The 15,741-nt window shown below is 36.1% G+C and overlaps 1 protein-coding gene across 5 annotated transcripts in view; it reads left to right on the top strand.

Moving 5' to 3' along the window:
- The window catches only part of SLF1 (SMC5-SMC6 complex localization factor 1), a 56,645-nt gene extending 41,657 nt beyond the window's left edge, over positions 1-14,988 (top strand). For all 5 annotated transcript variants that reach the window (XM_084801935.1, XM_084801933.1, XM_084801934.1 and 2 more), the window contains exons 15-21: positions 1,156-1,303; positions 6,684-6,829; positions 7,926-8,089; positions 8,770-8,903; positions 10,911-11,003; positions 11,417-11,599; positions 14,024-14,988. In XM_084801935.1, the coding sequence (XP_084658061.1) occupies positions 1,156-1,303; positions 6,684-6,829; positions 7,926-8,089; positions 8,770-8,903; positions 10,911-11,003; positions 11,417-11,599; positions 14,024-14,505 (1,350 nt within the window). In that variant the 3' untranslated portion in view covers positions 14,506-14,988. The remainder of the gene's footprint in view (positions 1-1,155; positions 1,304-6,683; positions 6,830-7,925; positions 8,090-8,769; positions 8,904-10,910; positions 11,004-11,416; positions 11,600-14,023) is intronic.
- The last annotated feature ends 753 nt before the right edge of the window (positions 14,989-15,741 follow it).

Below are 15,741 nucleotides of genomic sequence, written 5' to 3'. Positions count from 1 at the left end.
CCTTGTCATAGTTTTTATAGAAATTAAATATTTAGTATAAAAGTGATAAAAAAAATAATCATACTTTTAATACTGAACTATATGTCCAAATATTTTTTGTTTTTATTGTAATTAAATAGAATTTGGATATTTGGGAGGTTTTTATGTTTGGAATTTTTTTTATCATAAAGTCCTTTGCTTTATATCAGATTTGTTGGTTCCTTTACTCATTGAATTCCTCCAGTCCTTTAATACTGCTACTTGAAATGAAAATGGCTGTAGCAATGGCTCAGTGGGTAGCCACACGAACCTGATTACCTAAGTTTAGTCCCTGGAATACATGGCAGAAGGAGAAAACTAACTACAAGAACTTGCCTACTGACCTCCACATGTGCACAGTACACATGCACACACATACAATAATAGTAATAATGTTTTTATGAATTCAAATAGGTCTGTGTTTGGTTTGTAAAAATACCAAATATTTTTTCGTTTCTTTAAGACATATATATTCTTGCTAAGTGATAACCACAGAAGCCTGGTATTTCCTCAGGGTTTTAATAGAAATAATGCCTGACTAAAAGACATGATAGCTTCATATCAAATTTTTTGTTGGTAAAAGCTAGAAACCTTTATTAAGCATTTTCTTATATGAGAGTTGGATGTGCATCCTTAATCTGGAGTCCTGAATGCCCCCAAGCCCAAAGGTTATTGGCTACCGTGATTCCACAATTGGAACGTTCCCTACCTGTCTCGTATAACAGGTCTCAAACAAAACATTTTTGCATTAAAAATACTGTATAATTACCTAAACGATATGTACATTAGGTATGTTTGAACAAACGAGTTCCATATTTAGGTTTGTATGCCATTCTTAGAGTATCATTTTGTATTTGTAGATAATTCCAAAATCAAAACAGTAACTGAAACCTGTAACATGTAAAGAGACCTGCTCATTTCAGATAGCAGATATCCAAAATTGTGGTGTATGTAGTGAGAGAGCAGCATAGGATGGATGGAGAAAGAGGTCGTTTGTTCGTATCCTTTTATTACTAACATACCCTGTGTTTTTAGTTATTGGTCTCTAAAAAAAACTTAGTACAAGTAAACATTAGAAATAGAAAAGTCTTGTGTTTCTAGTATTTCAGTAACATCTTTTTCCCATCTTGATGCCAGATCTTCAAACATGAACTATCTTACCTACTTACTGGAATTCTTGGCACAGCAATAGATTATTGGATCTTTCTTGGGATTCAGATGGGTAGAAATGTGATCCGACATATGTCTGATGACTTAGGAAGCTACATTTCCCTTTACTGTGATGGTAAGTGTGCCTTTGTTATGTTTTCTTTTAATCACTCACTCTGGAAATTAGTTTCAAGTTACCTTTGAGAGGTCTATTCTTCAGTGTATATTCATATGAAGTTTTCTTTGAAATAATACACAGATGTGTCCATGTAGAGCATATGAAAAGGAATAGGAAATGCATTATCTATCAACTTGTATATGTAAGCATAGACACATAGCAGAACTTGTACTACATATAAAAGTTCTAGACATTATTATTTTCCTTTGGATGCTCTTTTTATTATTTACATATATATTTATATTATTACAATATATACAATAAACTATCTATAGCAAGAAGAACCACGAAACTATCAGGAATTATATAAATGTTACATTCATAGTGTTTTGGCTATTTGTATTTTTGTATTTTGCAGCCTTGAAGAAAACATCATTACTATCTTGGTGTGTCTAAAAATCTGAGTGTAAATCAATATCCATCATAGACATTATTATTTTTGAGAGTTTCATTTATACCATTTAAATCTCATACACCCCCACTTAAATTTTCTTCTTTGTTGTTGTATGTGTATATGTTTATATACATGTGGTATATTTATATATGTGTATATGCACACATATGTATTTATAAATATAATCTGCTAAGTCTGAGTCCATTTACTGTTACTCATATATATGTATGTTTAGGAATGACTACTTGGAATTAAACTGGGGCTCATCTATGGAGAAGGCTTTCTTAGGAGCCATGAATTGCTTGTATTTCTTCATCTTGGGGTGGCACCTTGTAAGATTTCTCCAATCCGTGTTGGGATGTCAACTGGTATTCTCATCATGCAGGACTTGTGTAGGGGACCATCCTGTTAAGATTTCATGGATGCCTGTCCTACATAGAAGATGCATATGTGTCTCAGAGGAGGCGTTGCTGGTCCTCAGGCTCCTGCACTCCTTCTGCACCCTCTTCCATGGTGTTCTCTGAACCTCTGCTCTGTGTTCTGTTATAAATGCATTGACTGGGGAATGGCTTCCACAGATGTCTTCTACTCTTTAAACAATTATGAATTTCTATGATGATCTCTGTTTGTTAGGGGGAGAAAAGTTCCTTGATGAGGAATGAGAGCTACTTATCTGTAGATCTAAGGAGAGTTATTTTGAATACACTTGTGAATTACATTGGTAAGGAAAATGATAGTTACAGGTTTTCCTGTAGGGTCCATGACCTCACCAACCGCAGGTAGTTAGCTAAGTTAATAAAACAAGGCATGACTTCTCTTCTATTAAACTTGCCTTGGGATCAAGTAGGTTGTTGTTGGTTACCTTATGATAAAATTAAGTGCACCATAACTTACCTTTAAATTGAGCATCTTGGTTTTGTTTTTTGTTTTTTTTTCCCTGCATTTATCGAGCTGATCATTTGATTTTTGTGAAGGGAGGAGCAAATCTACTTATGTGGGCCAGGTCCCACAGAGGAGATAAAGAGTCAGAGTCATCAAGCAAGGAGTGAGTCAGGCACAGGGATGGAGCGAGGGGATTTTGCAGCCTGACTGACCTACAGTCACGGTGCTTCTTTATATACAGAACTCAGTCCAGTTGGCAGGGGTAGGTGCATGTTGCTCCAAACACACGTATCACTTTTGTCCCTGCATACGTGTTTTAACTTACATGTGGTCATATGTTTAGTCATCATTGATAAACCGTGACAGATTTATCTTTTGCATTCCTTTTCCCTCCAAAGTGGTTGTACAAATGTGCACTTGCCCCAGCAATGGAGGAGTGTTCCCCCTTTCTCCACATCCTCTCCAGCATGCGCTGTCACTTAGTCTTTGATCTTAGCCATTCTGATGGTGTAAGATGGAATCTGAGTTGTTTTCATTTGTATTTCCCTGATGACTAAGAACTTTGAGCATTTCCTTAAGTGCTTCTCAGCCATTCAGGATTCTTCTGTTGAGAATTCTCTGTTTAGCTCTGTACCCCATTTTTAATTGGATTATTTGGTTTGGTGGTGTTTAATTTCTTGAGTTATTTATATATATTGGATATTAGCCCTCTGTCAGATGTAGGGTTGATGAAGATCTTTTCCCAGTCTGTAGGCTGTCGCTTTGTTCTGTTGGCAGTGTTCTTTGCCTAACAGAAGATTCTCAGCCTCATGAGGTGCCGTATTACATGCACCTAAAGTGTTGGTGTTCTGTTCAGGAAGTTATCTCCTCTGACAATGAGTTCAAAGCTGATTCCCACTTTCTCTTCTAATAGACTAGTGTTTTTGGTTTTATGTTGAGGTCTTTGATCCACTTGGACTTGAGTTTTGTGCATGGTGACAAATAAGGGGCTATTTGCATTTTTCTACATGTAGCCATCCAGTTAGACAAGCACCATTTGTTGGAGATGCTATCTTTTTTCCATTGTATTCTTTTGTCTTCTTTGTTAAAAAATCAAGTGTCTGTGGGTGTTGGGTTTATTTCTTGGTGTTTAATTCAGTTCCATTGACCAGTTTGTTTTGATTTCAATACCATGCTCTGTAGTACAGCTTGAAGTCATGCCTGGAGATACTACAGAAGTTCTTTTATAGTTTAGGATTGTTTTAGCTATTCTGGGTTTTTTGTTCTTACATAAGAGGTTAAGAAATGTTCTTTCATAAGACATAAATAATTGTATTGGTATTTTGGTGGGAATTACATTGAATCTATAGATTGCTTTTGATAAGATGGCCATTTTTACTATGTTAATCCTTCTAATCAATGAGCATGGGGTAATCTTTCCATTGTCTGATCTTCCTCAACTTATTTTTCCTGATACTTGAAGTTCTTGTAACAAGTCTCTCACTTGCTTAGTTAGAGTTATAGCAAGATACTTTATATTATTTGTGTCAATTGTGAAAGGTGTTGCTTTTTTAATTTTTTGGTTTTTCTAATTTTCCTTTTGATCTTTCCATAATTCAGATTTCTTAATTTTTATACTTGCTAATTTTTTAAGTCAGAATATTTCCATTTTATTCATCCACTCAATAATTTTTATTAACATTGTGCAGGCATTCAGCTATACTCTTTTATATAATGAAGAGGGTAAACACACAAAAGAATGGGGCTAGCATTTTTGGAACTTTGCAGGAAGTACTTAGAATGATCATGGAATTCAGAACCTGGGGACAAGTTAATATGTAGGAGAATCCAGAGATTGCTCTGTGCCAGTGTGTGTGTGTGTGTGTGTGTGTGTGTGTGTAGGGAGGGAGAGAGAGAGAGTGTGTGTATGTAATTGAAAAGGTCACAAATTTGAGAATGGGAGGAATAAGAGTTATAGGATGGAGAGGGAAAGAAAAAGAGGTAGAAATTATGCTAATATTGACATTGTAGCAGGCATTCAGCTACACAGTTTTTATATAATGAAGAGGGTACACAAAAATGTCCTAGTTTATTTATGTGTGTGTGTTATGTATTATATAGTTAGATAATATATAAGATTTTATATATATATATTATCTATTCTACTGGGGTAAGATGGAATCTCAGGGAAGTTTCGATTTGCCTTTCTCTAATAGCTAGTGAGAGGAAACATTAATTTATGTTTATTAGCCATTTTTATTTTATAAGTTGAGAGTTGTATATTCAATTTATTAGCCTATTTATTGAATGGTTTGATTTCTTGTTAGTCTATTTCTTCTTCACTGTTTTCTGTGTGTGGTACGCGTCAGTCCTCTGACATACATAGTTAGCAAAGATGTTTCCCTCAGTCAGGTACTGTCTTTTCACTGTACTGTGCAGAAGGCTTTTAGTTTCATGATGTTCCATTTGTTAATAGCTGCTTTTATTTCCTGAGCAACTTGAGTTCTATTCAGAAGGTCCTTGCCTGTGCCTGTATCTTCAAAAAAATTTTTTTCCTCTAAGAGTTTAGAGGATTTTTGATGTGAGATGAAGATCTAGTTTTATCTTTTTACATGTATGTATCTAGTTTTCCTAGCACTCATTCTTGAAGACCCTTTCTGCTTTTGGCATCTTTGTCAAAAATCCAGGTGACTGTAGGAACGTAGACTTTTATCTGGACCTTTTATTCCATTGATCAAAAATTTTTATATTGTGCCTTATTGTGTAACATTGGCTCTTTCATTGGTTTATATCATTCTTTGTTATTCCATTGTGTTATTTATACTTCTATTTTTTAAAAGTTTTTATTGATTTTTTTTTTGTAAATTTCACCTCATCCACCTCAATCCCACTCATTTCCTCATCCCTCCATATATGCCCTCTGCCTTGTAATTTCTCTACCAAAGGAGAACAAAACATAAATAAATAAAAATAAAAACAAGCAAACAAAAAAGAACATTAAAAAATAAATTAAAAAAAAATCTCACTACAGTGAGTGTGTCACACAGGTTTGCCAATCAACTTCACTTGCCCTTTGATTGCAGTGAATCATTGGTATTGTTTGAGGCCTCTGGCTCCTCAGCAGGGCTCCTCTCAGTTATCCTGTTGTTGCCCTGTGTCATGGCGATGCTGCAGCTTTGGTTCTGGGGTCAGGCCCCTTCATGCACTCCAGCAATTCTTAGATGGATAGATTGTTGGGGTGGGCCAATGCATAGCTCTGGATCTGGGCCTGGGTCGTGGCATGTTGTTCAGCCAACCAGTTCTCCTGCTGTGGCAGCCATCAAGAGGCAGAACTGGCTTTCCTGTCTCCCCTCCTCATGCCATCTGCACCAGCTCTCCAGCACTGCCTGGGGTAGGGGGTGGGGTCATCTCTCCCTCACCACCCAGTGATGGGTGAAGGAAGTTCTCCCACAGTGCCAAGGCAAGGGGTCTGGACCAGCTCTCCAGCCTGCCTCAGGCTACAAGGTGCACAGGGTCAGGCATCTCTACCAAGCCCATGCCACCACCTATGCCACCAGGATCAGCTCTACTGTACTGCCCAGATGATGTGCCAGGCCCACCTCCGAGTGTATACCACTAATTTATATAGAAAGTTTAGTAGAACATTAATACACTTGAATAGATGGCATGGAATCAGCTACCTGATAAAAGTGATGCTGGTTGTTTTCAAATGCTGTCATGTGTAGAATAAAATGCTCTCTCAGCCTTTCATCCCAGCACTGGGGAGGCAGAGGCAGTATGACCTCTGTGAGTTCGAGACCAGCATAGTCTAGAGAGTGAGTCCAGGACAGCCAAGGCTACACAGAGAGAACCTGACTCGAAAAAAACAAAAAAAAGTAATCTCTAGAAAAACAAGGATGTGTATGATATGTGTGTATGTGTATGATATATATAATTATATATTTATAATCTTAAATGTTTTATATAAAATTATAACAAAGGTTGCTGGCTTAGAAAATGTCACTTAGTTGAGGAAAATCCACAGCAAAAATACGCGGGAAGTGTATAAGATTTAGCAATAACTATATTTATTTATTTTTACAGACTTTTCTTCAAAAGAACTAGAGATCTTCATTTGTTCCTTTTCATCTTCCTGGCTTCAAATGTTTGCTGCAGATGCAATCTTTAAGAAGCTGTGCTTGCAGGGCCGTGGCAGCAGCTACACTGAGCCACTGTCACTTCAAAAAATAGTAAGCGCTGCCCTTGTCAGGTTCTCTCCCTCTCCTTCCTTCCTTCCTTCCTTCCTTCCTTCTTTCTTTCTTTCTTTCTTAAGTGAGTGCATGAGTTCAATTTTAATTCCTAGTTATTTCTCGTAAGTGAGCAGAATACAACTCATAAATCTTCCAACACATTAAGGAGCTAGTATTTTTTTATCTCAGAAATCCATTAGTAGGGGACTGGAGAGATGACTCAGTGGTTGAAATCATTTGCTGTTCCTCCAAAGGACCCAAGTTCATTCCTAGCACGTGTTCTGATCTCAGGCACACGCGCATGCACCCAGCCCCAGCCCCACAGGCACACACACAGTAAGTCTTTTCAGAAATAGTCAGTAGAAATTTTGATTATTTGGGGGAATAAGAAGAAAAAACTATTTTCTGGTTTTTTTTATTGATAATTTAAAAGGAAAACTGTGCGTGTGCATGTGTGTGCATGTGCACATGTGTGTGTGTGTGTGCATGTGCACATGTGAGTGTGCATGTGTGTGTGCGCATGTGTGTGTATACATACATACTGCAGTTGTGCCCATTCTCCTGTGTTTGTCCGTGTTAGATGCTAGGATCTAATGCTCCAGCGGCTTCTTCAGCACATGCCAAGCCAGTTTGTTTATTGTGATACTAGGCAAATGGCTTTACAACAAGACTTGCTTGAAGGATATTTTCACTCCCTATTGTGTTTGTTCTGAACTTATGTTTCTGTTGAGGAAAACCATTAGAAAAATAGAAATAACAAAATACCTGTTGACAATAAGTCTTTTAAGTATACAAATATATAGATCATCATAAATTGGATTTGAAACTTAATCAAAAGAACTTCCCTAAATAAGTTAGGATTGAACTGGAAAATGTAATTATTTTCTAAAAGATATCATCATCCGTAAGATTTGACAAAGTGATTACATACATAATTACACAGAACAGGTGGCTTTAATAGTCACTAGTGTTCAGAGAATGTCATATGGCAACCTAGTTGTGAAATCAAGAAAATATAACTGGACTTCATAGCAAAATGAGGTGATTCCTTTTCCTGTCTTTGTAGTTGTGATAATGATATATTATATTGCAACAGATAGATTCCTATTTGCCAGTTTTGGGAGAAATGGACACACATGGGCCTGGAAGGATGCAGGTGGCAAGAAGGATCTGCCAGCGGCCTTGCCTAGAGTCTCAAAGAGCATTACTAATGCTGAATGGCGCAAAGCAGAAACAAGTTGAAAGTCGGCCAGAATTTCCGTAAGTAATGCTGCTACTACAGCTGTACTTTGTTAGGAATATGGCCTTTTCTCTGAATGTCCTTGAACTTTAGGTTATCTGGGCTGGTGTCTGTACTGGGTGGATCAAAAGAAAACTCAATTTTAGACCTCTAAGTGCTTAGGACGGCACTTTTTTACTGTAATGCGAAGACCATATTTCCTTCCCACTGAGTGCCTCCCGGAAGAAACAAAACTACTAACCAAGTCTGTTTCATACAAACGTTGCTCTGACACGTGAAGTACTTTTGTATATATAACATACGTGAGGTTTTAGATGTGTGAGAGATGCTATATTTGCCTTCTCAAAATGTGAAACTTAACTGAATGGGGCATTCTGGAGGCCTGCATTCTAGTGCATCTTTTAGCTTTATTTTTTCTACAAATTGTGACTTATGTAGTTTCCTCTTTGTCCCATATTCTGTACTCACTACCTTTTTAGTGAGCAGTTGGAGATATAGACCATTAAAGTAAAAAATAATGCATCCAAATTTCTTCCTATATAGTTGACATCATTTTAAAAATTGGAAAGCACTATGATTGAATGAGTAACTGGGTTTAAGTTCAAAGAAGGATACATTTTAGAGGAGGAAAAATACTATCTTATGTATGCTGGCATGCGTTCCTGAAAAACAAGCTTTTCTTGGTTTTCTTTTCTTTCAGAGAGTTGAACCATGCTAAATGTTCCTCATCATTGAAAAAATTGAAAAAGAAGTCAGAAGGAGAATTGTCGTGTTCCAAGGAGAATTGCCCCTCTTTGGTTACAAAGATGAATTTTCACAAAACTAATCTAAAAGGTACCCCAAGTATCTGAGTTAACGTATGCTAAGAGCTTTTCATGATTGGAAATTTCACACATTTGCCCTAATGAATGTTTGAACTTAAATATTGGACTGGGTCCAGGAAATACTTTAATGGATAATGTATTATTTTCTTGAACTCTCATTTATACAAGAGAAGTAGTCATTTGGTGCCTGGTGTCATAGAGCACCCTCCCTTTCTTTATCTCCCTGCCTCTCCAGATGTACGTGTTGTGTAGTACTCACTAAGCTTGGTCCAGAAGAGTCTGCATCAACCTGGGATGCTAAGAATCAGTGTCTTCTGATTTGAAAGTATAATTCACTCTTCATCTCTTTTCAGTCATAGACATTTTGTGAACAAAGAATAAGGAGTAGGCTATGTTACATAGCTGTGTTAAGCATATGGGCTCTTTTCTTCTAGGCACTGAGCCCAGACTGAAATGTGTTTGGCTTTTGGTTCTAACCGTACTGGAGCCTAAGTACCTAATGGATGGAATTACAAGAATAGTACCGTAATAATGTGCTCTAGTACCCCTTTTACTTAGATGTCTGTAACCTAAGTATGTTGTCTCAAGGGATCTCTATTTGAATGAATTAAATTGCTAGATTCATAAGTTGTTCTTGTGTATAAACTACATCATATGTATTAATTCATGATATGGATCAGCTCATAAAAACAGCAACAGCAAAGCTTTTATAATCTTTTCATCTGATAGAAGTTTGTAACTGCCTGTTTAGCTCAGAATATGAAGACTATTAGATGAAAACTCAGAAATTCACTTCAAAGATTAGTGTCTGTGTTCTTTGTTTTATTGTTTCAGAAAGTAAAATGACTATGAATGACTTAGCTGAACAGCAGAAGCAGTTGGGGGACGAAGAAAATTGACAAATAGAGAAAAATTTGAAGAGACTTTCTGTGCATGTAGGAGAAATGTTCACTAGAAGTTGCAGAGATAATCTGTAAAATTGGGTGCTATAAAAATGTGTTACATAGTATTTTATAGCAGGAACACATAACACCCATGAGTCATGTGTTTCCTATGCAATCACTGACGAGTCTTTAACCATTTTTTTTCCATTTTTCATCACATTTTATTAATCTTAGCTGTAAGAGGGATTGGGAATAGATTATTTTGACCAGCAGCTACTTAATGCATTCCTCTCAGCAAAAATTGTGCCATTCTGTGTGCTGCTGTTGTTCAGCTTTAAATGACACTTGGGGGCCTCACTCTCCTCCCTCTCCCTCTCCTTCCCCCTCCCCCTCTGTTTCCCCTCCCCTCCCCTCCCTATCCCCTTCTCTCTCTCTTTCTTCCTCTCTCTCTGTCTCTCTCTCTCTCTCTCTCTCTCTCTCTCTCTCTCTCTCTCTCTCTCTCTCTCTCTCTCGTGTTTATAGTAAGATTTTTCCATTTCTCCCTCTGTGCTGCTGTAGCCAAGCCAGACAGCCTATTGAGAGGCAGCAACCCATCTGTTAATGGATTTGAAGTTCTGAATTATACTTGAGTATGTAGAGGCACTCGTGCTTAGCTAGAAACATTCATTTGAATTAAGCTATAAATGCTGTGTAAGAAAGAGCCATACATTTTAGCGTAGATTCATGAATAAATTTAAGAGAGGGCAATTGTGCTTTAAAACTTTTATTGCTACAAAACCAAGTATTTTTGGTGTTCTCTGATCATTTGGGGTTTTTTATAGCTGGATTGAAGCTTTAAACCTTGAACTGGGGACAGACGATGTGGTGTGAAAGCCCGCGTACAGTTCCACTGCTGACTTGCTGACGGACAGAAGCTCTGGGTTGCCGGGTTCTTCCCACCTCGCTGCCACCACCCCCTTTTCTTTTGCCTTCCTTTTTTTTTTTAATTCAAGAGATGTTTTAAACAGTCGGAAGAAAAACCCTATAAGTAATTGTCTGGCATGGGTCCAGATCTTCTAGTTCATGGCCTTTTATTATTTTCTTTAGTTGATATCTTGTCTTCTCTGGAATAATCTATTAATTTTTTATGGCAGGGGAAACAGCTCTGCATAGAGTTTGCATAAAAAACCAGGTGGAGAAATTGATTATTCTTCTATCTTTGCCAGGAATAGACATCAATGTTAAAGGTAAGTTTTTGGAGTCTTTGTGCTCTCTTTCAGGGTCTTAAAATTTGCTATACGAAATAGTTTTACATCACACTAAGAAAAATCATTTAAGTAAATTTACCAAAGATATTTTAAAAATACTGTTAGCAGCCAAACTGAAATAATTCATTATGTGATAATTTAGAGCTAATAATATAAAATACTTTAGTAGGAATTTTTCTGGTCATATTCCAACATTGACATTTTAAAGTTGCTTTTTATTTCGTTTGTTTTTTAAGTGGAAATATGCTTGCATTGTGTTTATTTTTTACCAAGGCTGCTTTTCCTATGTTGAGCTCCTACAGAGTAGCAGGATAGAAGTTGTAGAATGGCAACACTTTGCAGCCAACAGTGCTTCTTCGGCTGTTTTAAAACTTGCCTGATTTCTCATTTAGACAATGCTGGCTGGACGCCTTTGCATGAAGCCTGTAACTATGGCAACACAGTGTGTGTCCAGGAAATTTTGCAACGTTGTCCAGAGGTAGATCTGCTCACTCAAGTGGACGGGGTGACTCCTTTGCATGATGCACTGTCAAACGGACACGTAGAAATTGGCAAGCTGCTACTACAGCATGGGGGTGAGTGTGTTTGTGCTAAGTTGGTTTTGATAAATTATCTAGATTTTTGATGAATCCCTTGGTGGCAGATAACACTTTATATTCAAAAATCTGTAATGAAAAATGTTTTTATTTTTATATTAGTGAAAAACTAAAGACAAAAAGACTCCTGAAATATAGCCACCTTTTATTAGTTGCAGGAGCCATTTTATAATATGTATTTATTTATATATACTGTTAAAACCTAATGAGGCTCATGTATGATAATATATTTTTTCGGTTGAAGGTGTTAGCTATAAATACTCGTTTTACTTAATGTACTTGATATCCTTGTGAACTAGTCATTTCTTAAAGCTTGTTAATAAGTGGGTTCAGTGCTTCTTTTAACTACTTCAGTTTTCCATTCTTGCTGTATTAAATATATGTGTATACACATATGTATGCATAACTAGCTACTCTAATACTGTCTTTATAAGGCATTCCTTTATAGAGTATAGAAAAGGTAACCTAGAATATTTTCTTATTAATATTTACCATCAACTAAGTCGAAGTCAGATTTTCAGATGGTGTTAAGTATAGCACAAGGCTTTTGTGAAGAGGATAACTTAAGTTCCACATCTATCAGCTGCTTTTCCTGATTCATTCTTTTACCTTCAGCAACTTCCTTTTTAGTGATATTTCTGCATCTGAGCTATTACAAAATTTTGCTTCAAAATACTCTAATTTGTGTGTTTAAAAAAGAATACTGAAAACTAGCTTCTAATGTGAAAAACACAAAACATTTGTGTAAATCTATTCAATTTGTTTGTGCTATTTTAACTTACAATTTGATCTATTTTATGTTGTGAATAAAGCATTTCATTCTGCATAAAAACAAAAGGCATATTCTCCATGTGTCTTTTTTCCCCTGTGTGTATCTAAGAAAGGATGTGTTGCATGCTGGCTGGAGAGACTTGGTTATTTACAGTCTTCTCCTGCCCCCTAAAGGCCTAAGTGTGTCTGTTTTACCAACAGTGTTTCATAATTGATGAATTTTTAGTTCTTCTACCTTTTCTTAAAATACTATGTGTTTTCTAAGCCTAATTCTTTTCCTATTAAGTATTCTGTTTTTCTCCTGAGAAATCTGGCATTCAAGCCAAGTATTTGTTTCTATCAAATGATATATGTGATATAAGTACATTGCTCTGTGAAATCTAGCTTATCAGTGTTATGTAGTATTAGGTCAGCCAATATGGATTTTACTAACAGTGAGTACATGAGTTAGGCTCCAACCTAGGAGAGAAAATCTGCTTCTACTTGGCTTTGTCAAGGTCCATAGGCTAAAGTACATGTTTGTTGTTGTTATTGTTTGTTTTGGTTGGGTTTTGTTTGTTTGTTTATTCATTTATCCAGTCAGATTCCGGGTTTGATTCTGTCACATGCCTTGACATTATCACTATGGCAGCTGTATAATCTATTAATTTTACCACTTTCAGTCCTACAAGCAGTAATTTCAAGAGTATATATTGCTAAAATTTGGTTTACTTCAGGTACTCAAAATTTTTCCAAACAGGAATAAGTTAGAATATTTTACTTTTGTTTTGAGATGTTAACAAAAAGATAGATAATACAGTTTTCATTTGGAATTTTCCCCACAAATTATACATCAGTCATGGAAGCCATTATATATGTAGTTATAGCCGTCATTAAGAATTTTCATACTTTAGTCACCTTGTGAAGGTGTGGTTTATGCTACCGTGTTCCTCCTGCACCTTCCTATCACAGGCTACGCTGTTAGGAAAGGCACATAGAGGATCACAGGATGTGACTGGCAAGAGCGCCCAGCATGCCTCTGCATTGTTACGTCACCCTTAGTACTTAGAGGATAAACTACTTTGCAAGTAGTGATTCTGACCATAGGCAGGCTTTGTACTTTTGTTTTTGTTTTGATAGATAAGTCAACTAGTCAGTTTGATTTATAAAAATTAACATTGAAATTTTTATGAGTCCCTTGCCTTTATTGACAATAAATATTAACAAGGATAAAATGAGAGCTGTACTGCATTCGTAAAGGATCTTTATAGATTTCACACTGCCAGGTGGTTAGATAATAATGGAGAAGAGACTCTTTTTCTCTTTTCTTTATTAATTTCTTCTGAAAATACTAAAATTCTTCTTAAGGTTTTACAGACTGTTTCTATTTGTCATGTACAGACTACTTCTTCACTAGAGTGTGTACTTTTAAGCAGGCTTCATTGGACAGTTGACTAGAAATTTAAATTTGTAAACACTTTTATTAGTCTATGCAGGCAATTATAGTCTGTGTAGGCAGCTAATTAGTAGTAAATATGATGATAGAAAGAGCTCTGAAGGTTTTTTTTTTCTTGGAGTTAGGGGAGAAGCAGCAGCTAAACTGCCAAAATAAAAAGGTTTCACTATTAGCATTTTCCATTTTCTTTTTCACAGGCGCAGAGCTTTTACAGCAGAGAAACTCTAAGGGGGAGTTGCCCTTGGATTATGTGATGTCACCTCAAGACAAGGAAGAACTATTTGCCATTACAAATATAGATGATACAGTGGACAACTTTCATGCTAAGACACAGAGACATTTTTATCACCAACAGCTTGAATTTGGTTCATTTTTACTTAGTAGGATGTTGCTTAGTTTTTGTTCAATATTTGATTTATCCTCAGAATTCATCCTAGCTTTCAAAGGGTTAACTCATCTAAATGACTTACTTGTGGCATGCAGTAGTGACACAGAACCCACCAATGGACATACTGACTGGCTACTGGATCTTTATGCTAAAAATATAAAGACATTAAAGAAACTCCCAAGTGTTCTTAAGGAACTGCCTGAGAATCTAACAGTGTGTCCTGGAGTGCATACTGAGGCCTTATTGGTGACACTGGAAACAATGTGTCGGTCAGTCACTGAGGTTTCATGATGCTGGAAAGTACAAGTCAGATTTCTAAACATGCAACTTCCTTTGTCACTTAGTATATCCATAGTTTATGGACAAATATTAATATGAGTTATTCACTGACAAACTTACAGCAATTTTTCATAGCACTTAAAAAAAAACAGCTACAGAACTAAAAAATGGCTCTTTTTCCAATGTACAGATTTTAACTCAGAAAGATACAATAATAAAATGAAGTAGTTTTGTTGGGTATAAAATGTTTTCACTAATCTTTAAATTTTTGTTCTGAAAATATTTATTTATATTATATATGTAGAAAATTAATTTAAATATTTTTTCAAATCACAATGTCCTTTCCTCTAAGTGCTATAGGTCTTAAAATCATGGCAAGGATATTCATTCAAATATGCATCTATGTACACATAAACTTTTCTTCTTTATAGACCAATGTCTAAGATACAATTTGCTTTTGTGTATTTTTAAAATAAACTTTTCTAGAATTTTAAATTATGTGTAATAGTCTTTGGTTTTTAAATGATATAACATACACAGTCTAACAATTGGGTTCTCTGATCTGTTGTTATATTTTAGCAGTGGCTACATGAAGCATGTTTCTGTTCACTTAATCTGTCAGTGAAAATATTTTTCCACTTAAGTTTTACTAAATATTAAAATTTACTATTAAATTAGCAGTGGCATCTGAAATTTTATTATGCAGTGTGATTTTGTGAATTTGCAGAGTAGTGTTTCAGGGTTTTTTTTTTTTTTTTCTAATGGTTTCTAATTTAAAAGATAGAAATTGGAGTTCCTTCACTGATGGGCGTAAATTATATTGTGTTACAGATGGGGAAAAACTTACAACTTACTTAAATTTAGATGCTGTGTGATGTGATTGCCGATCCAACAGCAGTTAGGCTGCTAAAGAAGCACACTTCAGCTTTATTTCACAAATAGTTCTTTCAGCAAGATAGATGGTCACTAACTTGTTACTGGACGGTTATCTAAATAGAAGAAACTTACTGCATTAATTTCTCGGCTATACTAAAAATCAAGATTCTTTGGTAAGTTTTACAGTAGTTTGTCATATACCGTCAAAAATAGCATAGGAACTTGTTCTTGTCACTCACTTAATATTAAGCCAAAGCTGCAGGGATGACTGTGACTTGTAGCCAGACTGGGAAACAGTGTGACCCAAGGGAGAGAGAAAGGGCGGTGTGTGTGTGGGGGGGGGGGGTTCGGGGGCACCTGAGAGAGAGAGAG

This window comes from Acomys minous (genome assembly GCF_964271855.1).
Source record: "Acomys minous genome assembly, chromosome: 11".
NCBI classification, from domain to species: Eukaryota; Metazoa; Chordata; class Mammalia; order Rodentia; family Muridae; genus Acomys; species Acomys minous.
This window is presented reverse-complemented; position numbering and strand designations above follow the sequence as displayed.